Source organism: Equus quagga, chromosome 1, assembly GCF_021613505.1.
Source record: "Equus quagga isolate Etosha38 chromosome 1, UCLA_HA_Equagga_1.0, whole genome shotgun sequence".
In the NCBI taxonomy this organism is placed as follows: Eukaryota; Metazoa; Chordata; class Mammalia; order Perissodactyla; family Equidae; genus Equus; species Equus quagga.
The window spans coordinates 164,712,397-164,735,474 of NC_060267.1; the positions used below are offsets into that span (position 1 = coordinate 164,712,397).

The 23,078-nt window shown below is 39.1% G+C and overlaps 2 protein-coding genes across 3 annotated transcripts in view; one reads left to right on the top strand and one right to left on the bottom strand.

Annotated features, from left to right (window-relative positions):
* BTD (biotinidase) overlaps nucleotides 1–7,997 on the bottom strand; it is a 39,987-nt gene extending 31,990 nt beyond the window's left edge. Inside the window, exon 1 of the mRNA XM_046665329.1 lies at nucleotides 7,864–7,997. Coding sequence (XP_046521285.1) covers nucleotides 7,864–7,874 — 11 coding nt within the window. The 5' untranslated portion in view covers nucleotides 7,875–7,997. The remainder of the gene's footprint in view (nucleotides 1–7,863) is intronic.
* The window catches only part of HACL1 (2-hydroxyacyl-CoA lyase 1), a 33,090-nt gene continuing 18,004 nt past the window's right edge, over nucleotides 7,993–23,078 (top strand). The window contains exons 1-9 of one of the 2 annotated variants that reach the window (XM_046665316.1): nucleotides 7,993–8,134; nucleotides 8,305–8,416; nucleotides 12,440–12,480; nucleotides 13,089–13,169; nucleotides 14,483–14,555; nucleotides 16,981–17,058; nucleotides 17,887–17,981; nucleotides 19,574–19,686; nucleotides 21,781–21,916. In XM_046665316.1, the coding sequence (XP_046521272.1) occupies nucleotides 8,324–8,416; nucleotides 12,440–12,480; nucleotides 13,089–13,169; nucleotides 14,483–14,555; nucleotides 16,981–17,058; nucleotides 17,887–17,981; nucleotides 19,574–19,686; nucleotides 21,781–21,916 (710 nt within the window). In that variant the 5' untranslated portion in view covers nucleotides 7,993–8,134; nucleotides 8,305–8,323. The remainder of the gene's footprint in view (nucleotides 8,135–8,304; nucleotides 8,417–12,439; nucleotides 12,481–13,088; nucleotides 13,170–14,482; nucleotides 14,556–16,980; nucleotides 17,059–17,886; nucleotides 17,982–19,573; nucleotides 19,687–21,780; nucleotides 21,917–23,078) is intronic. The other variant, XM_046665309.1, reaches the window with a different exon arrangement.

Below are 23,078 nucleotides of genomic sequence, written 5' to 3' on the forward strand. Positions count from 1 at the left end.
GAGGGGGAGTGGAGGGGGAGGATGAGAATCCAACCAGTCGAGCCTCTAGATGAAATTGTCTACTCTGCCACTTACAGTTGATGAAAAGACTCCATATCCTGCCAGGAGTTCCAGAGCCTCAGGCGAGCAGTGACAGGACCTCGTCCCTTTCTGGTTGCCAACTGTTACCACACAAATTTGGGGTTCACTTGCTGGATGTGCATAAACTAGCCAATTAATTATGGCATCAGCTTTTGGGAAAAGAGATCAGCTTTATTCTGTGAGACAGATCTACAGGGAGAACTGGGGGCGTATAGAAAAAAATCTCCATAACCTCATGTTAGGGAAAGTTTTCTTAAGCTACAGAGAGTATAAAACATAAGGGAAAAGAATTGTCAAATGTGACCACACACCAAAAAACCCACAACTTTGTACCTCAAAAGTAACTATAAACAGGGGCCAGCCCCGTGGCTGAGTGGTTAAGTTCACACACTCCACTTCAGTGGCCCAGGGTTTTGCTGGGTCGGACCCTGGGCGAAGACATGGCACCGCTCATCAAGCCGTGCTGAGGCGGCATCCCACATGCCACAACTAGAAGGACCCACAACTATGTACTGGGGGGCTTTGGGGAGAAAAAGGAAAAATAAAATCTTTAAAAAAAAAAGTAACTATAAACAAAGTTAAAAGACAAAAAATAACTATTCAGAATATATAAAGAATATCTACAAATAAATAAGAAAAGAAGAAAATAAATGGACAAAAGACATAAACAGTAAATCACAGAAGAAGAAATTCAGATGACATATTTGTATCTATATCTACAACTATATATCTATATCCATACCTATATCTCTTCATTAGTAGTCATGGAAATGGAAATGAGTAGCCATTTCACATCTATCAGATTGGCAAAAAATTTTAAATTGCACACTTGAGAATGTGGAGAAAGGGGAGTTCTCCCAACATATACAGATGGTGAGAGTATAAACTGGTACAGTAGGAGACCAATTTGGCAATATCTAGTAAAATTGATGATGACCCACTCCTAGATACACATACATAAAACACGTGCAAAAGGAGACATGTAAGAACATCCAGAGAAAACTTTTTACAACACTGAAAAGCTAAAAACAACCTAAATGTCCATCACCCAAAGAACGGATAACGTGGGAATCATAAACACCAAATTCAAGACAGTGGTTACCTCTAGGGCATAAGGAAGGAGGCGAAATGGGAGGGATACACAGGGGGCATCACTGTATTTGTAATGTATTTCTTAAGGTAGGGGCTGGATACATGAGCGTGTATTAACCTCTGTTCCTATTCATGTGTCTGAAAGATGTCATAAATATTAAATGTCTTTTAAAAATTGAATGAAACAATAAACCACAGTTAAGCTCTGAAGAGGAACTCAAAGATCATGATGCAGAAAGAAGTTTAAGGGCTTGAGTTCTTCATTACGAAGATGCCCCCCACCTGGTGTTAAACTCCAGTTCAACTCAAACCCTGGGAATCATTCAGAGATTCTGCCCCAGAGTGGATTCTTTGTCTCTCGGACAGAGAACAGATTAAAATCAAAACAAAACAATAAGGTACAATTTAAGAAGCTAAAAGAAGGGAGGGTAATGAAGGCTAATGGTAAAACAGAAGAAACAAATGAAAACAGAAAACATTTCAATCCTGGTACCATGTTTCATAGGTACTAGGTGCCGCCCCCTCCCTCGTGGGCCACCCCCAAGTGTGGAGTTCCATCATATTGAGAAGTACTAGATTACGATTTCTAAGCCATTTGAGGTGAATCTCTTATGTCCTCATAGCATGACATACAGTTGTCACCATTTCCTGGTGCATTTTTACACAAAATAAAAATCCTTGTCAGTGATTTAATGATTGCTGATGTCAAACTGCTCCAAATTTGCTTTAAAACACACACACACACACACACACACACACAATGGATTAAGACAAAGCTGAAACAGGGAAACAACGTTCCTTCAGTTTCTGCCCCACAGTGTTCCCTGCTCCTGCTCTGGGTCTTGCTGGCATTAAAATGCAGAGCAAAGGTGAAGCGCTTTTGGGCCCAAGCCAGGGGCAGGAATTCCACTTTCTCCAGGTCAGATGGCAACTGGGACAAACTCCCAGTGCCTGTCCTCTGGTAGATGGCCTTAAATCTCTCCCTGACACTTCACTAATAAAGTTGCTTTTCAGTGGTTTTGCTTCAAGCCTTGGGTACTTTGCAACTCACAAATTCAACGAGAAGCAAACAAAATCAATTTAATCTGTTTTATTTAAAGAACTATTATATTATTTTATTTCCTGCTCTGTTTATGTTGACATATTTCCTATAGCACATTTCCTACTGTACAGTTTTCAATGTTGGTTTTAAAAATAGTGTTCTACATCTCACTGTTTGCAGACGACATGATCTTATATATAGAAAACCCCAAAGAATCCACAGGAAAACTATTAGAAATAGTAAACAGCTACAGCAAAGTTGCAGGGTATAAAATCAACATACATAAATCAGTAGCATTTCTAAACGCTAACAATGAAGTAACAGAAAAAGAACTCAAGAACTCAATCCCATTCACAATCGCAACAAAAAGAATAAAACACCTTGGGATAAATTTAACCAAGGAAGTGAAAGATCTATACAACGAAAACCACAAGACTTTCCTGAAAGAAATTGATGACAACATAAAGAGATGGAAAGACATTCCATGCACATGGATTGGAAGAATAAACATAGTTAAAATGGCCATACTACCTAAAGCAATCTACAGATTCAACGCCATCCCAATCAGAATCCCAATGACATTCTTTACAGAAATTGAACAAAGAATCCTAAAATTCATACGGGGCAACAAAAGACCCCGAATTGCTAAAGCAATCCTGAGAAAGAAGAACAAAGCTGGAGGCATCACAATCCCTGACTTCAGAGCATACTACAAAGCTACAGTAATCAAAACAGCATGGTACTGGTACAAAAACAGGTGCATGGATCAATGGAACAGAATTGAAAGCCCAGAAATAAAACCACACATCTATGGACAGCTAATCTTCGACAAAGGAGCTGAGGGCCTACAATGGAGAAAAGAAAGTCTCTTCAACAAACGGTGCTGGGAAAACTGGACAGCCACATGTAAAAGAATGAAAATTGACCATTCTTTTTCACCATTCACAAAAATAAACTCAAAATAGATCAAAGACCTAAAGATTAGGCCTGAAACAATAAGCTTTCTAGAAGAGAATATAGGCAGTACACTCTTTGACATCAGTTTCAAAAGAATCTTTTCGGACACCATAACTCCTCAGACGAGGGAAACAATAGAAAGAATAAACAAATGGGACTTTATCAAACTAAAGAGCTTCTTCAAGGCAAGGGAAAACAGGATTGAAACCAAAAAGCAACCCACTAATTGGGAAAAAATATTTATAAGTTATTTATCCGACAAAGGGTTAATCTCCATAATATATAAAGAACTCACACAGCTCAACAACAAAAAGTCAAACAACTTGATCAAAAAATGGGCAGGGGACATGAACAGACATTTCTCCAAAGAAGATATACGAATGGCCAATAGACACATGAAAAGATGCTCACCATCACTAATCATCAGGGAAATGCAAATCAAAACTACATTAAGATATCACCTTACACCTGTTAGAAAGGCAAAAATAACCAAAACAAAAAGTGACAAATGTTGGAGAGGTTGTGGAGAAAAAGGAACCCTCATACACTGTTGGTGGGAATGCAAACTGGTGCAGCCACTATGGAAAACAGTATGGAGAGTTCTCAAAAAATTAAAAATAGAAATACCTTATGACCCAGCCATCCCACTACTGGGTATGTATCCAAAGAACTTGAAATCAGCAATTCCAAAAGTCCCATGTGCCGGGAGCTGTGGCTACATCATTTGATTGGCTGTTCGACAGGGTCCAGCCGATTAACGCTGAGGGGTGCAGGGTCGCCCCTTGGTGAAGAATAACCGGCCGGCCCCTCACATAGTTCTGAAACCTGTGCTGCTTTTAATTGCCCTTCATTCCTTTTCCTTTCTTAACCTCTAGTTTTCACTCCTTTGGGTGGCTGCTTGGGAGGCACTACCTCCCAGGAGAATTAGCTATAGTAAGAGAATGTGACCACCTGCAGGTAACTTTCAAGATATTTTTCAGTTAATTATTGGAGGAGCACACAGTCCCATTTGAGATAATCAGAAAGGAATCCTGCCCAGATAAGATGTCAAATTAGGTTTATGGCCTCCATCTGCTTAATGTTTCCTTCTCCCTCCAGTTCTTTGTCTAAATATATATGCATCGTCCTTCTAAGTTTGCTGGTTAATTGGATGATCAAGAAGTATCTATATATTATTCTTGACCTTCTGCTTTCTGCTAAAATGTTATAGAGGTTTTCTCCTAAAAGCAATAAATAATAAACAATTGATGAGTAGAAGGGCCGAGGGGTGCAGGGATGCCCCTCGGTGAAGAATGGCCGGCCGACACCCCTGATATTTTCTGGATTACATGCATGCTTTCTATTAAAGTTATGTCTATACTTATTTCTGTTTTTTATTCTTGAAGATATATAGTTTAGCTTAGCTTTTCAGCCCTTTACTTTACTAACAAAATGATACTTTCTCCGGCAGTGTGCTTAAGGGACTGTTAGCTCTACAATCTAAAAGACAAAGGAATGCTTTCACCCCCTAAAGGGCGTGAAAACGTAAAGATGTTTAACTGCCCACTGAGAATGCAGATAGCCCTGGGGATAAGACACCCTGGAGTCGCCTTTTGTTCCCATTAACCATCTACACTAATGGCATAAATGATTGAGGGAGGCAGGGATGGCTCCCCCAGGATGTAAACAGACGGACTGCTGTCCTGTCCGGAGGCCTGGACCTTCTCTCTTTGATTTAACTTTACCATGAATTACAACAGGTGTCTAGGTACCTATCTCTTTTTGCTTACAGACAACAAACACTAGTTAGTTGCGGAGAAGACGATCACTAACCTTATGCTATATAGAATGGAATGCTAATAAATATTCTTGTGCTCGTTTTTTACTTCCTTATCTCTCTGAGAATATTTGTAGAACTACTTCTGTACGAATCCTGAAAAATATATAAACAACACTTGTGCACAGTAAAGTTGGACTTGCTAACACCAACCGAAGTCTCACGTCCCCTTTATTTTCCCCTCATTGCGCCGACGCCATCCATCCCTCAGGAATCTGGACTCAGCCGGGGTGGGACCCCGGCACCCATGCACCCCTATGTTCATTGCAGCATTATTTACAATAGCCGAGACGTGGAAGCAACCTAAATACCCATCAACTAATGATTGGATAAAGAAGATATGGTGTATAAACACAATGGAATACTACTCAGCCATAAAAAAAGACAAATCATCCCATTCACAACAACACGGATGGACCTTGAAGGTATTATGTTAAGTGAAATAAGCCTGACAGAGAAAGACGAACTCTGTATGACTCCACTCATAGGTGGAAGTTAAACACAGAGACAAAGAGAACTGATTGGTGGTTACCAGGGGAAAATGGGCGTGGGGGAAGGGTACAAAGGGTGAAGTGGTGCACCTACAACATGACTAACAATAATGTACAACTGAAATTTCACAAGGTTGTAAACTATCATAATCTCAATAAAAAGTTAAAAAAAAAATTAAAAAATCTAAAAAAAAAGAAAGTCTAAAAAAATAGGGTTCTACATAGATTTCCTTTTTTGTTATTGCTGCTTGCTTTTTGTTTGTATTTAAAATACTCAGTTTCCGTTTTCTCTTCTCTTTCAGCCATTTTACTTTTACTTTCAGCCATTCTATAAAGCATCACAAATAACCCTAATTCATTTCTTCTTCTGATAATCAAACACTTATCATTTTCATAAAATAGGATTGTGAGAATATTTCTCACAGGTTCAGCTAGTGTTATGCTTTTAAATAATCACAAATATTTTTAGTGACCTTGTTAGTTTACTGAAATTAAAACGTACTGTCATACTTTTTGGGCCTAAGGAGTACTACCTGTAGAAGCTACCTGTTTTACATCTTACAGAGCATATTTTCTCCAGGTGCTATATTTTCAACTGTTACCAAATTACCCAGTTGCCTGGATATTCTCTTCACCTCGATGGAAGAAAGCCGCCAAATAACTCTCTCCTAATCTCAGGTCCAGAACCCAGAAAGAGAGCAATCAGTATTAAGACTCTATGACGACTGGCTCTGCTCTTCGGAGAGCACGTCATCATTACCTTAGCCTTTTCTTTTAAAAAAATTAGATTTATTCCTCCTTTGACCTCCTTCCACCAATAAATAAATAAACAAAACCAAACAAAATTCCAATAAAATATCCAATAAATAAAATTCCATGCCTACCACCAATGAAAGTAATAGAGATGTGGTTAACGCTTACAAAGTCTGCACCAAAGGCCTTGGATAAATTTACAAAAGAACTGCGGAATCCTGTAATTTATTGGATTGAAAGGAGTTGCTCCCAGGGCCTGCTAATCCTGGGGTAAGGACTCTCGCCACTTCCGCTGAATCATCAGACCTCGCTGAATCATCAGACCTCGGGGAACAGGGCAACATTGTACCCTAAACAGAAAGGTACAAAGGTGAAAGCAAGTTTAAATAGTTTGACTTGGCCCATTGCTAAAGGGCAGAATCCAGTCAGTTGACAATTTATCGTTTTGCAAAATCAGTTAATCTGAGTTCAGAGGATTTCTTCCAACCGATAGTTCAATTTTCACCACACTTGATTACTGAGTGATTCTGTCAGTGATTCATTCGACAGAGAAGGCACAAGGCCCATTGAACTATGATCTGCAGAGTCTGTGCGGCCAGTGTCAACCTGGCCTTGAACCTGTAAATCCAAATTAACCAAGAGTATTACTTTGGTAATAGGCAACACACTTTTAATTAATATTAACTCATGCTTGTAGCATGAGTACAGAACTAGCGGTTCTCAAGCTGGGCTGCAAATCAAAATTAGGTAGCAGGTTTAGAAAAATACAGGTGCCTAACATTATTCTCCCGAGAAGCTGATTCAGATGTGCAGTAGGGTTCAAGCAACTGTATTTTTAAAAAGCTTTCCAAGTGATTCGGGTGCATAGAATCGCATCACACAGCCTGCCACACAGATATGATATAAACAACACTACATTATAGAACGGGGGCTGAGTCCATGCTCCTCAAACAGGGACAGAAGACACTGAGCCAAGGACTACTCAAAGCCACACAAAGAATGGTTTGCGTCTTTCTGGAATGTCAATTTTACTTGACAGATAAGTAGATTAACTAGGTTCAAGATACACTTCTTATCTCTTGCGGTCTAAAGGCTCAACAGTGAATAAAGTACAACAGTGGGCGTGTGCAGCATGGTCTGGGTCCAAGAGCTCAGTTACTCTCGCTTGGGAACCCGGGGTCCTCATCTACAGTAAAATGAGAGTAAAGGACAGACATCCCCTTACATATTTAATTAACGCGTACTACTACGCTTTTCACAGACTGCAAAGCCAAAGCTATGAAAGCATACATCAATACGAGTGGAAGCAAAAGCCTAGAACCCAAGGGACGCGGAAGCATGACAACACGACCCAGAGATGACTTGGCCCAACGACAGCCGCCATCCAGCCCACCGGGCTCCTAGCAGCCTTTGCGGAGCCGGCAGCACCCCGAGAGCGGCGGCGGCGGGGGCGGGGGCGGGGGCGGGGGCGGGGCCCGGGGAGCTCGCCCGCGCCACGCCCCCTCCGCCCCTGCTCTTGGCCCGCCTTCCGCTCCGACTACGCGCAGGCACCGCTCGCCCTCCGCGGCCCGGAAACTGCTCGGGTGGCGGGTCAGACAATGGCGACAGGCCGCCGAGGCTGGTTTTCTTACCTGCTCGGCATAGGCCGCAGCCTATCCTGAGGGCGGGCTGGCTTTAGCCCCGCCTCTCCTCCTGTCAGTCAGAGAAGGGATCCCACAACTGGGCCCTGGCTGTCTTCGGGGTTTCTTTGGCTGGGTGACTCCGTGTCAGCTTGCTCTCCTCGAGCGAGTGCCTCGAACTTTTAGGTGGACGATGTCGGAAAGTAACTCGGCAGAGCGCGGCAACAGAGACGAGGAGCAGGTGCCTGGTGCTAAAGTCATCGCCCAGGCCCTGAAAACGCAAGTACGACTGACCCTCCTAGAGGGAAAGGCGCCGACGGAAGCCGACGCGGGTCTAGACGTTGTCTAGGAGACGCGGAGCGCGGTGCGGGTGGGAGGGAGGTTTGCATGAGGTGTTCCATTCAGCGCCCTGGGAGGGAAGCGAGTGGCGGACGTTTCTCACGCAGTTCTTAGTCCCCAGGGGGTGAAGTACATGTTTGGCGTCGTGGGCATCCCGGTGACCGAAATCGCCTTTGCCGCCCAGGAGCTGGGCATCAGATACGTCGGGATGAGGAATGAGCAAGCGGTGGGTATGGACGCTGGGAGCCGCATGCATTATTGGGAATGATTAATAATAATAGCACCTATTCATTGCAGACAGTTAGCGTTACCAGTATCCCAATACTTTACAGGTACCAATCACGACAAACTTATGAGGCAAGAACTATTGTTAATCCTAGTCAATCCTAATTGCTAATTCTACAAAGGGAGGCACAGAGAGGTTAAGTATCTTGCCCAAGGTGACAGCTGGTATTGGTGGAGCCAGGATTTGAACCCAGGTATTCTGGGTCTGGAGTCCATGCTCTTAACACTATACAGCATTATGCTCTGCCAAGTGTGGAGTTTAAGAATTGGTGAGGACAGTTTCCCAGTCTGAATCTGGGCCCCTTGTCCGTCCCTCTCATATGTGTGATGTGTCTGTGTATTGTTTGTCTGGCCTGACTTTCCTATTAGGGTGTGAGCTCTAGGAGGGCAGGGATATTATTTCTTCTTGACACATCTGTATCCCCACTGCCTAGGTGATGCCTGCACGTGGTAGGTCCTCAGGGAGTACCTGGGAGATGAATGGGTGAAGGCCAAGTCTCATGTTATGTAGTAGGCAGCCCTGCAAGGTGATGGGTATCCCAAATGGTAAAGCCACGACTGGAACTCAGATGTCCTAAATCCCACTCCAGTGCTCGCTCCAACATATCCTGCTGACACCTTTCTTAGAAACTTATGGGGAAGCTTGAGAAAGGGAGATAGAACATTTTGTCCATCCAGTCTTGGTTCCTCCTCTGTCAACCCAGCCTCCTCCTTCTCTCAGCAATGCTAGCTTAGCAGACCAAGAATCCACTCCTGCAGTGCCATATCCTGTCAGTCTATCTAAAGCTACCTGTTCCTGCTTTCCACCCTGATGTTGCACCCTGAGGCTCTTCCCCTCTTACTCAGCCAGCTGCTTTGACCTCCTTAAGTGGTGCCCTTCCTCTGCCGTCAGATGTGAGCTCCTGGAGGGCAAGAATTGTGGTGCATTTGTGTGTTACATAACCTGTGGGAGATACAATGAAGGCATGAGGTTTAGTCTTGACCTTGAAGTTAATCATAGTCTGGGAAGGTGAGGGCAAGGCACACTGAAAATTTATCTAGTATAATAGCTCTGAATCGATCTATGTGTAAGGAACAGTATATATAAAGGGTGACTAGTTCTCTTTGTGTGGGACAGAGAAGATTACCTGTAGAGGCAAAGTTTGTTCATGCTGTTTCATCAAGGTAGCTTAAAGGCATGCTGGACTGTAATACTGGATAGGTATGCCAAGGGGAGTTGGTAGAAAGTCTATAGCTGGAAAAGGAGTGTGGACTTTTTTCAATAAGCCTTGGGTGAAAGGTTTTTCTAAATAGGTGGGAGACGTAATTAGCTATGTACTTTCAAAACATGGTTTTCATGGTAGTATAAAGTATGGCTCAGAAGGGCAGCTTGAAGTTTTATTTCAGTCCCTATAAGCTTAGTTGAGGGCCTCTTTCAGTCCCAGGTGCTTTGTTGGGTACTGGCTATGGAGATGAATGATATGCACTTGCTGTCTTTGAGGGGCTTATAACCTGTGGAGACAGACACTAACAGACAATTTTATTATAATACGGTGAGTGCTGTGATAGAGATATATCCAGGGTGCTATGGAAGCCCAGAAAAAGATACCTAGCTCAGCCTGAGACTTCAGAGAAGGTTTCCTGGAGGAGATGATGCCTGAGTTGTCTTGAAGGATGAGTAGGTGTTAGCCAACTAGGAAAGAGAGGACAGGCTCTTCTGGAGATGATTCCTAGGTTTGGACTTGTTGACTGACTAGGTGGCTCATGGTGCCACTGACTTAGATTGGGAATACAGAGGGAGGAGTCAGTTTGGAGGGACATGGTAATGAGTTCAAATTTGATCTGAGTGAGTCTGAGATACCTGTAGGACATTCCCAGTGCATGTGCCCCTCAGTCAACCTGACTCTTTGGAGTAGTCAAAGGAAGCCGTAACTAGTGCCCGAACTGAGGGTAATGACGGGATGATTGAAAGAGAATGTGAGAACAAAGAAGCCATCCAAGAGGCGGAAGAGGACTTGGCTCCAAGTGCCTGTTTGTACTGAGGAGAAAGGTGTAGTTGGTTGTGACTCGACCGTCTCTCATCGGATCCGTAGAGTAATCAAGACGTATATTGACCAGTTTTCCAGGAAGGAGGCATACTGTGAGGAATTTCACTGTTTTGGAGAGCTTACTGTGTGCAGGCACTATTCTGAGTGTTTATGTGTATTAACTGATTTCATCCTCACAGCAGTTATGTTCATTCTGTAGATGAGGAAGCCAAGGTACAGAGTAACTTCCCCAAATTACACATAGAAAGTAGGGGAGCTGAGATTTGAGTCAAAACAGTTTGGGTCGAGTCTGCTCTCTTAAGTACTGCAAACACTGTTCTGACTGTGAGTGGAGGTAATTTGGTAGAGAAGTAGATTTTTTATGATCATGAAACCAGTTCCTTTTCAACTTTGGGCATCTATTACCAGAGGAATGTCATTTTTAATATATATTGTTTGGTATTTTGCATTCTGCAACAATATTTCTTACCCTGCTTTAATAAGTGGGCAATGTTCCTGTACCCAAATAAGTGTTCTTGTTGTAGCAGATATTTTGTTTTATGCATTGTATTTCTTAGGAGTTGTCTTGTTATTGTCCTATGTGAATTTGGCCTTATGTGCAAAGGGAAAAGAGATAAGGGCCAATAGAGAAGAGCAACACAGAGAATGTACAGAGCCTTTGTGCAGCTTCTTAGTGGCCATATGGTAGTGGTGCCAGGTAAGAGTATGATTCATAAAAATTTATTTTTAATTTTTGACACTTATATTCTTAACATGGATTTACTTAAGTTCAGTATACCACATGTAAAGTTGAATGGAGGTTAAAAAGTACCCAATTTATTATTATTTCCCAAAAAATGAGAAGAAATAATACTGGAAAAATGATGTCCCAGACTAACAAGAAGGATTTATCTGAGACGGCTTTTAGCATTTTTCCAGGTTATCTTGTGTTTAATTTAGCACCTCCCTTTTCTTCCTGTTATGAGCTGAAGTGCAGTTTAAAAGTGAAAAATAACCACATGCAGGCCATAAAGGACCTCTCCACAAATCTCCAAGGATTGAAAACATACAGTATATACAGCCTGACTATGTGGAAATAAACTGGAATTCAATAACAGAAAGATAACTAGAAAATCCCAAAATATTTGAAAATTACTCAATTGATACTTTGTAAATATGTGAAAAGATTAATAAAATCAATAAACTTCCGGGTAGACTGAATGATCAAGAATAAAAGAGGAAAAATACAAATTACCAATAACAGGAATGAAAAAGGAGACATCACTATGGACCCTAATTAACCAATGGGTTGAAGAAGAAATCACTGTAGAAAACATTTTGAATTGAATGATAGTGGAAATATAAAATATCAACCTTGTAAGCTATAGCTAAAGCAGATCTTAGAGGAAATAGTTTTAAGTGAATCTATTAGGAAAGAAGATAAAAAACCAATACTCTGAACTTACATTTAAGAAGCCAAAAAAAGAAAACCAAGTTTAAACCCAAAATGAAAGGAGTAAAATAATAAATACAAGAGCAGAAATCCGTGAAATGGAAAACAAGTCAACAATAGAGAAAAAATTAACAAAGACAAAAATTGGTTCTTTGAAAAGATTAATAAATTTAAGTCTGTAGCAACACCGATGAAGAATAAAAGAGAAAAAGTGCAAATTGCCAATATTAGGAATAAGAAAGAGAATGTTCCTGTTGATCCTGTAGATATTTAAGCAATTGTAAGAGGATATTATGAATAAACTAGATAATACGGACAAATTCCTTGAAAAACTAACTAGATTAGACACTAAACCATTATTTGAAATTTACAGGTAGAAAAGTACTTGATAAAATGGAAAGCATTTCAATTCCTCCTTTACCATTAAGTTCTGGTCTCTAACTTAATTGTAGATTATTATACACTGACCCCAATATGCTTAAGTCTTGGTGTTTTTTCTTTGTAGGCTTGTTATGCTGCTTCCGCGGTTGGATATCTGACAGACCGGTAAACTAAAGTCAACATTTTATTTCAGTTTCTTTTAAAGGCTGTCTTAAACAGAGGTTCTTAAGAAATTACTTTATAAGTGTAAAACGGCAAACTGATTTATACAGAGATACCTTTTCCTTCAGTGCTTTAAGCATAGAAAGTCACCTAGGGTAAAGCATTCAAGCTCATTAAAAAAACTTGGGGCAGAACCCAACTTTTCAGAGTTACTTTCTGTCAAAGACCAATTGACATGTTTATTTGTTGAGAAATTTTTAAAAGACACTCCCCCCAACACACAAAAATGTATTCAGCAGTCAAAAATCTGCTTCTGTGTGTAGTCAACTTGATTTAGCCCAAATATAATAGGAGCGAGCTATAAAGAGGTTAGTGAAATACAATGGAAAGATGATAAGTACCTTATTTCTTGCAGGAAGACTGATAGAATCTTTCTCTGGTTTATTTTTCTAATTAAAAAAATTCTAATAATTGTTTTAGCAATTGTGGTAAAGACCTGTATGTCCTTCCTTTGAAGTCCAAGAAGATGGCCATGTTGCACCCTAAGGTGATGTGAATCAAGGATTACATTTGAACTGCTTTTAATAAAATAAATTCTGTTTTGCTTTTAGGCCAGGAGTATGCCTTGTTACCTCTGGCCCAGGTCTCATCAATGCCTTGACTGGTATGGCAAATGCAAACATGAACTGCTGGTAATTCGATTGTTATTATTGAAAACGTTTTCTTAAACATGTCAGTGCGTGAGGGCCGGCTCCATGGAGTGGTTAAGTTTGTGTGCTCTGCTGCGGCAGCCCAGGGTTTCACCAGTTCGGATCCTGGGCGCGGACATGGCACCGCTCATCAAGCCATGTTGAGGGGGTGTCCCATGTAGCACAACCAGAAGGACCTGCAACTAGAATATACAGCTATGTACTAGGGGGCTTTGAGGAGAAGAAGAAGAGAAAAAAAAGAAAAGAAGGTTGGCAACAGATGTTAGCTCAAGTGCCAATCTTAAAAAACAAAAAAGTCAGTGCATGATTTTACCTAGTGGAGCAACACTGATCTGGGGTGGGAAGACTTGGAATCAAGTGCTTTGAGGGGATGGCTTAGTAAAAAGTTAAATTAAGAAGACTATTAGAAAGAAAATAAAAAACAATTAACTAGCGATAAAAACTCAACATTTTGGAATATATACGTATATATTACCTGTATCTATATATGTATGTGAATGTGTGTATAGTTCTCTTTAAGTGAAGAATTATTTTTTAAAGATCCCAGCTCAGTATGCAAGAATGTATTTAATTCTTCACCTTGTCTTGCGTAATTAGCAAGACAGCTGAAATTCCTGTATTTATTGAGTTTGCTTTATAAGTGGCTTTGAGCTTGACCTTAACTCCCTCTTGGGTGCTTTACCAATAAGGTCATGTTGAGGGGGTTGTGTTTTAATCAGTTCATAAAGTATTGAATCTTCCTAGTGGAAGGAAATAGTTTTCTTTCTTGACATGTGTTTCTTAAACTTTCTTCCTTCCTAGTCTTTCTCTTTCTTACCTACTTTAGAGTCTGATACTTTTTGAGTAACTTTAGCTTTTTTTTCCTCCTTGAAGGATGAGAATTTTATTGTTGAGGAATTTCTCTCATTCTGCCATTTCCAAATAGACTCACTTAGGAAAGTGTGAAAGAATTTTCTCCTCCTCTAATCCCAAGAATAATAGTAAGGGCATAAAAATTCATTTTACATCACCACACCTAAAGGTTTAGCATCAGCATCCAAAAGGGGCAGGGAGGAGAGGGGCATGGAGGAAAAACATTTATTCTAAAGTTTAGATTTTTCTGAAATTGAGGAAGGGTTCTCGACATCAGGTTGTTTCCTAAATCTTTGTAAATCTACACTTTTGAAGGGAAAACGTAATTCATTCTTTCTCTCTTTTAACATCTGTTGAGAGTTTATTAATCATCGGGTACTCCGCTGAGTATTTTTCATGTCGATCTCGTTTGTAATTCTCCTTTAAAAAAATGAATATTTCAGGCCCTTGCTTGTAATCGGTGGTTCCTGTGAAAGAAGTCAGGAAACAATGGGAGCCTTCCAGGAGCTTCCTCAGGTACCCAACACTAAGATTTTTCCTCCAGAGTTTAGTTGCGTAATTACACACCATTAGATTTGTGAAGATGAAATTAAAACACCTGTCTGCAAAATAAACAAAATAAAATGGAGGTGCCTGAGGTAATTTAAAGGTAATTTTCCTAAACTACAAGACTATCTCAGTGTGGATATTAAGAAAGCGTAGGCTCTGGTTAAGAGCAATCTTCCAAGAAATACATCTTTTTGACAGGCTTTTAAACTCAGTAAGTTCTTCAAAGGGTTGAGAAAGTGCAGAAATAAAAATGGTTTGAGACTATGCCTCTCAGACTGTGGGGAAGTAAAAAGTATATAAAAATTTTTTAAAATTTGGAAGAATTTGTCAACAAAATGCTATGGTTTTAAGAATAGTTACAGAAAGCACATAAGTGAGAATGAGAGTTTAACACTTGGAATATGAATATATTTGAGCATTTACAGTGCAAAGTTATGAGCAAAGTTAAAACCATTAGGCAAAGTCTGTTGTTAAATCAGAAATCATTGTGAGAACTTCAAAATATAAGCGTAGAATTAATATAAAATACTGGATCTTGGGGGCCAGCCTGGTGGTGCAGCGGTTAAGTTTGCACGTTCCGCTTCGGCGGCGTGGGGTTCACCAGTTGGGATCCTGGGTCGGGGCATGGCACTGCTTGGCAAGCCATGCTGTGGCAGGCATCCCACATAGAAAGCAGAGGAAGATGGGCACGGATGTTAGCTCAGGGCCAGTCTTCCTCAGCAAAAAGAGGATTGGCAGCAGATGTTAGCTCAGGGCTAATCTTGCTCAAAAAAAAAACCAAAAACAAAAACACTAGATCTTGGTATAGGTTAATGAAAAAGTTATATTTTTGTATTTTTAAAAGGGAATTGAGAGCCAACCCTGATGGCCTAGCAGTTAAAGTTCTGTGCGCTCTGCTTCAGCAGCCCAAATTCGGTTCCCAGGCATGGCACCACACCCCTCATCTGTCAGTAGCCATGCTATGACAGCGGCTCACACAGAAGAACCAGAAGAACTTACAACTAGACACCACTATATACTGGGGCTTTGGAGGGGAAAAGGCAAGAAAAAAGGAGGAAGATTGGCAACAGATGTTAGCTTAGGGTGAATCTTCCCCTGCAAACAAAAAACAAAACAAAACCAAAAAACAAAGGAATTGAAGTTTTACTTAGTTAATGGCAGAGAATAACAACAGTTATTTAAAAAATGTTGATATATTTGAAAAATAAGTAGAGAAGATATTTAAAAGGAAATTTAAACTTACTACAAAAACTTTATAGATGGAAAAAGAAAGCAGAGGATAATATATCCATGGGAAATATTTTTCCCTGAAAGGAAAATAGTAGAATAGTTTATTAGATGAAATTAAAAATTTGAAGAGAAAGATCACAGATTTGATTTAAAATCCAAATATCTGTTTCTTGTGGGAATACTTTAAACTACATAACCATGAACAGATTAAAAGGTTAGGGAGTGATCTTAATTCTGTCATGCTTGTGGGACGAGACTACCAACAGTTCCATAGATTTCTGTCACTCCTGTGGAACTAGCATTACCAGTTATTCCATAGATTTCTTATCAAAAATATCAAGAGAAATTTTTTCTATTTAATGCTTCAAAGTACATTATTAAACAGTGAAAAATTAATCCTACTGAATTTACATAACCCAGACAGCACAGCAACAAAATATATAACAGGGAAACTGGCAGAAATGTTAGAATAGATAATTATTGTAATGAGATGTAAGAGATGAGGTTACGTATTGCTGGCTGTGGAATTTCTGGGTCCAAGGATATCCTCACTTTTAGTAGACATTGTCAACTTCCTTTCCATTTATACTCTCACCAGCAGTTTATGAGAGTGCCTGTTTTCCTGTGTTGTGACAGAGGCTGAATGTTATCTAACTCTTTTATTTTTACCAATCTGAGAAAGGAAAATGGTATCTTGTTTTGATTTGCTCACTGACTCATCCTGAGGCAGAAAGTTGACTGTGCTTTGCATAGGCTTTTAAAAAACAGTCCAGGCTGTCACGGTGGCACAGCGGTTAAGTTTGCACAATCTGCTTCAGCAACCCAGGGTTCACTGTTTCAGATCCCGGGTGCAGGCCTGCACACCGCTTCGCAAGGCATGCTGTGGCAGGCATCCCACATACAAAGTAGAGGAAGGTGGGCATGGATGTTAGCTCAGGGCCAGGCTTCCTCAGCAAAAAAAAAAAAGAGAATTGGTGGCAGATGTTAGCTCAGAGCTAATCTTCCTCAAAAGAAAAAAAAAAGAAAAAAAGAAACAGTCCAGGTAATAACATTTTCTCCATCTTTCCTCTAAACATAATAGAAAGTAATGACTTAACATTTTGTCTTTCTTCAGGAGAGTAATATGATTTGTGAGCTGAAATGGTTTTCTCTGTACATCTAGGTGGAAACTTGTAGATTATATAGCAAGTTCTCTGCCCGGCCAAGCAGCATACAAGCTATTCCCTCTATTATTGAAAAGGTACAGTATTTAGTTACAAGCCCTCCAGGTCAACTGGTTTTACTCAGTTGCTCATACCTGTGTTTTTATTCTCAGTGGAATGAGTAACAAGAATATATTCAAGCAGTCAAAAATGATATTGTTAAAGAGATATTTACATTTTAATGTTCATTGTAATTATAAATATTTAATTATAGAAAGAGAAATTATTTTTGAAAAAGTTTCTTCTCTACTTTAGTTTTTAATTTTTTTTTTAGTTGTAGAAAAGTAAAAAATAAAAGATAAAGTGAAACCATGGGTGCTCTTTCTATTACACTTTTGCAAAAGAATTATTTTTGAAAATTAGTGCTAACGCATGAGACCATCTCTTACTTGATCAAACAGCATATTATAACTTAATTTTACTTAGCCAGTATTTATATGTGAGTTACATTTGAGCTGTTTCAGAAGCATGTGTTATGGAAACCATTTGACACATGTGACAAAGTCACAGATTCTGAACTTTGCTAAATCATTAGGATTAGGAAGCCGTAAAAGTATGTTGCAAAGACTTGGCAGGCAGAGCCTAGTGAATAATTTCTAAGACTAAGGAGTAATAGAACATGAATTTTAAAGCCCTAAGTGAGTAATTTCTTTCTTATCTCTCCCCTTTTAAACAAAAATATCTTTTAAAATATATAGACTAATAGAGAACATTTCAATTTTAACTGAAATTGTTTATTTCTGCAACTAAGGATGTCTAGAAAATTTAAATAGTGTCATTTCATAATTTTAAGTTACTTCTGAGTCGAAAATGATAATAAAGATTGAGATTCCCAAAAGACTTTCTTCTATTTATGATAAACATAGGCGGTGAGAAGCAGTATTTACGGCCGTCCAGGTGCTTGCTATGTTGACATGCCTGCAGATATTGTGGACCTCAAGGTGAATGTGAGTTCTATAAAGTGAGTAATGGTTATACTGGCGTTCTTTCTGAATTGTGTTATAATGCTTACTTTTTAACAAGAATTTACCTAGCAGCTTATAAGTTAATCTTCTTTTGTTTTTTGATGATTTAGTGATTAAACTGAATCCTGCCAAAGGGCTTAATTCTCTTAAATAAAATGGTATAATTTACTAAATCAGATACTTAGAGCATCCTGAACTCCTCATTGAAATTATTCTTCCAGTAACCATAAATAACACATCCTCATTAATGTAGTGTGGGTATTTAGTCTTCATAGTGTAAACCAAAAGATGAGATGGGGGCCAGCCCCATGGCCGAGTGGTTAAGTTCACACGCTCTGCTTTGGCAGCCCAGGGTTTCGCCGGTTCAAATCCTGGGCGTGGACATGGCACCACTCATCAAGCCACGCTGAGGCAGCATCCCACATGCCACAACTAGAAGGACCCACAACTAAAAATACACAGCTATGTACTGGGGGGCTTTGGGAGAAAAAGGAAAAATAAAATCTTAAAAAAAAAAAAAACCTGAGCTATTTAAAAAAAAAAAAAAAAAAAGAAGGCACTGCTCACCAAAAGATGAGGTGGCTGTTGAAGGATTCTTAGAACTTAGCATAAAACATTTTAGTCTGTCTCTGATTTTAACATATTGCAACATCAGATGTTACTATGATTTTCCAAGTTCCCTTATTCCTTAAATAAACATTGAGTGAACAATAAGTACAAGAAACGTTTTTCACTATCTAAGTCACCCCTGGTAAGGGTGAGTACTTGGGTTAATGCGTCACCCTGGGTACCATTTAGTACATTCCTGCTGTCGTGGACCAAGTCGTACTCTAGCGACTACAGAGAGAGAAGGGGGCATTTCTACACTCAGTATACCAAGGAGCAGTTTCTACTGGGGAGAGTCAGATAAAAAGGACATCTATTCTGCATAATATCTGTACATGATAATCAAAATAATATTATTGGGAGGGAGGAGGGAGAAATGAGCCTCAGGTAAGTTACCTCTATAAGCCTTCTTTAGAATTTTTATTAAGATTTGAATGTCCCTTTTTTATATTATATGTCCAAGTTTTTACAGTATAATGTTTATTAATTACAATAAATGAAATAAAACACTGAGGACTTGGTGTCCAGAAATACTTAACTATGACAGATTTAATATTTTACTAATGCATACCCTGGTACTAAAACATTGACTGACCAAGTGAGTAGAATTATAGTTAGGTAGTTAAAAGCATGGACTTGAGAGACAAAATGACCTGGTTCAATCCAGTCTTTGCCACACGCCATTTGGGGACCCTGGCAAGTTACTTACTTTCTGAATTTTTTTTTTGCCCAATGGTGAAATGGAGGTAATGGTAATCCTTGAGCTCGTTGTTTAGAAAATTAAATGAGAATGAATGGCACACAGTAGATGTTAAATTTGTTTTTTACTGTTACCATAACAACCACTACTACAATGCAAAGCCATTAACTCAAATTCCCTGTCAATGAAGGAGGATATAAGGAAACAAAAATAAGAGCAAAATAAGAACATAAGCAATTTAAAAGTTGGCCTCTTTTAATTAACAGAACTCTTTATTTCCAGGTACGTGGAGTGCTGCATGCCACCTCCTGTTAGTATGGCAGACGGCTCTGCTGTGTGTATGGCAGCATCTGTTCTTAGGAATGCCAAGCAGCCCCTTATCATCATCGGGAAAGGTAGCGTTGAATGGAACTCTGAATCTTGCTAGGCTTTTGAAAGAATGATGATTCTGTTTCGAAATTGTCTTCATTATTTATGAACATCTGCTCTAATGTTTGAAATTGGAATAAGAGTTCTCTTCATCCATTTAGCATTGTTTATTAGTTTTGAAATCACAGAATCATTCTAGAATGCCCAGAGATCTTACCCTTTTAAAGGAATATCATCAATTACGTTTCTTTGGTCTTATGAGTAAAATGTGTTTTTTCCATTATAAAAGTAATATGTGATCATTATAAAAAATTTTGGAAAATCCAGAAGATTAGAAAGAAAACTCTTCATCCAAAGATAACCATTTTTAATATGTAGTACTTTTCTATTCCTTTTTGCATGTATATTTTATACATTGTGATCATACTGTATAGATAGTTGTGTATTCTATTTAATTCATTTAACATTATAGCAACTTTTTTTCATGGTCTTAGATTTTTTTCCTAAATATAAATTTTAATATCTATTCATGTATATACCAAGAGTTTGCTGGTGAATATTTAAATCTTTGACAGTTTTTGTTTGTTTGTTTAGAATACCTGTGATAAACATCTTTATGCTTAAAGCTTTTTCCATATTTAGGCTATAAGATGGATTTCCAGAAAGAAAATTAAGTTAAAAGGTATCCATATTTTGTTTTTATTTTTATTTATTTACTGGAGGAAGATTAGCCCTTAGCTAACATCCACCACCAATCCTCCTCTTTTTGCTGAGAAAGACTAGCTCTGAGCTAACATCTGTGCCCATCTTCCTCTACTTTATATGTGGGACGCCTGCCACAGCATGGCTTGCCAAGCGGTGTATAGGTCCACATCTGGGATCCAAACCAGCAAACCCCGGGCCACCGAAGCGGAGGGCGCAAACTTAACTGCTGCGCCACCGGGCCAGCCCTGGTATTCATATTTTAAGGCTTTTCATACACATTGTCAGATTGCTTTCTCCCAAGGTATTGTATCAAATTCAGCAATTTAGTATAGTATTATTATATGTTCTAGAACTGAAGGGCTATGAATCACCTATGACCATGCTAGTCAGTTATCAACTAATTAGAAACTAAGTAATAGAAACTAAAAATATTTTTAATGAAGATGGTGGACAAGAGAAAAATATTAAAGTCAGAGCTGAGTTGAGTGCGGCTCTGTAACGTCTTAGCTCTGCGATCTTGGTGAACAACTGCTTTGAGTCTCCGTTACCTCACTTGGAAAATAGAGACATTAACTACCTCAACGTTATTGTTATAATTAAATGACAAAGGAAATAGAAAGAGCTCAGTGGATGCTAATTTTCATTCTTCCTTTAACAAGCATTTGATGAGTGCTTATGATAAGGCAGGGATTATAGAAGATATTTGGGAGGTATACAGAGACATAGTGGTCCCTACCTGTAGGGGGATAGACCGGGTGACAAATAAGTGCGGTATCCTCTTAAGTGGTGTGTATAGAATAGTGGGGTGGGTTCTCAAGGGAAGCAGCAACAATTTGCTCATGTAGATGGTGTGGAAAGGCTCTCCAGAAGAGATGACATTGTGGCTACACCTTGAAAAAATGGATGGTAGGGCACCAAGTGGACAAAGAAAACAAGGGCAATCCAGGAAGAGAGAACCGAATGGACAAAGATATTGAGGCCAGAAGGAGGATATAAGGAAACTTTCTGGATGAAGAGAAGGAACTATTTTTCATTCTACATGTATGATAAAAGATTCTGAGGTAGTTTTATTGGGGGGAAGCATTATATTGAATCTGACCGTATACTATACTATATACCGGGACTCAATAAAGAATTATAAGTTCCAAATATGGAGTGATCCTTCAGAATAATTGGGAATATTGTGAGGCAGGGGAAGGAATTAGAACGATTGCTTTCTTAAACATTGTAAAATAGCTTTCTTGAACCTTGTAAAATACCAAAGATAAAACCATAGTCACAATTTGTTTTGCGTTTAAGCCCTATATAAGCAGGAGAATAGTTGAGAAATTCTAAAAGCAATTTCACATGAACTGTTTGAAGGGTCACAGTGCCTGGAGCTTAACAGACGTGCAATAAATTTCCGTTTCTTGTAGGTGCGGCTTATGCCCGTGCAGAGGAGGCTGTGTGGAAACTGGTGGAGCAATGTAAATTGCCTTTTTTGCCAACTCCCATGGGAAAGGGTGTTATTCCTGACAACCATCCAAACTGTGTAGGTGCTGCCAGGTCCAGGTGTGTGGCATTCCAGATTTTAAATACAGTGACTTGGTAGATGTTAGGCTAATTTAAATTATTTGTGATTTCAGTGAATCTAGAAGTTCTGAAAGAATTGTGTCATTTTAAGCACACCTGCTTCTTTTTAGATTTTTCAACACTTTAAATTTGTTGTCCACTATCTTCTAATCCTTGTGGTTTCAAATGAGAAATCTGCAGTCATTTGAATCAATCATTGTTCATCTGTATGTAATGTGTTGTTTTTCGGTGGCTGCTTTCAAGATTTTCTTTATCTTTGATTTTCAGCATTTTGATTATGATATGTCTGCACGTGGTTTTCTTTTAGTTTATCCTGTTTGGAATTCTCTAGTCTTCTTGAATCTGTAAATTTATCTTTCACCAAATTTAGAAAGTTTTTGGACATTATTCCTTTAAATATTTTTTTCTAGATCAATCTCTTTCTTCTTTCCTGGCATAACACAAACATTAAACATTTTGCTATTGTCCCACAGGTCCCTGAATATCTGTTCAATTCTTTTCAATCCTTTTGTCTCTTTTATATTTTTTATTTCTCTTCTGAGAACTTCTATCTTCTCATTTATTTCAAGAGTATTTTTGTTTACCTTATGGAGCATAGTTATAATAACTGCTTTAAAGTCTTTGTTTACTAATTCCAACATCTGGGTCATCACGGAATTGGCATCTATTCATTATCTTTTCTTTTGAGAATTGGTCACATTTTTCTGGTTCTTTGTGTATTGACTAATTGGGGTTGTATCCTAGATTTTTAAATACTATGTTGTGAGATTCTAAGTTATATTAAAATCTTCTGTAGATTGTTGGCTTTTTGTTTGTTTCTTTTAGTAAGCAATTGGCCTGGTTAGGTTCATAATGCAAATTCTGTCTTACTCTGGGCAGTAGTTTCAGAGCCTTTGCTATGCTCATTTGGGCCTGTCCACACATGCATAGCCCAGGGGTGAGCCCCAGACATGTGGCAGTTCATATCCAGCATTAGGGAATTCTTTTCTCTTCTCTATAGTACCCACCTGTCCCTGATTTCCAGAAGTCCCTTTTCCTGGCCCTTGCTGCTGACTTTTATAGTACCACACAACTGGGGCTGCCTCTGGGGCAAGGTGGCAGAAAAAAAAGAAAGGTAAAAAATAAAGGGGACTGTCCCCAT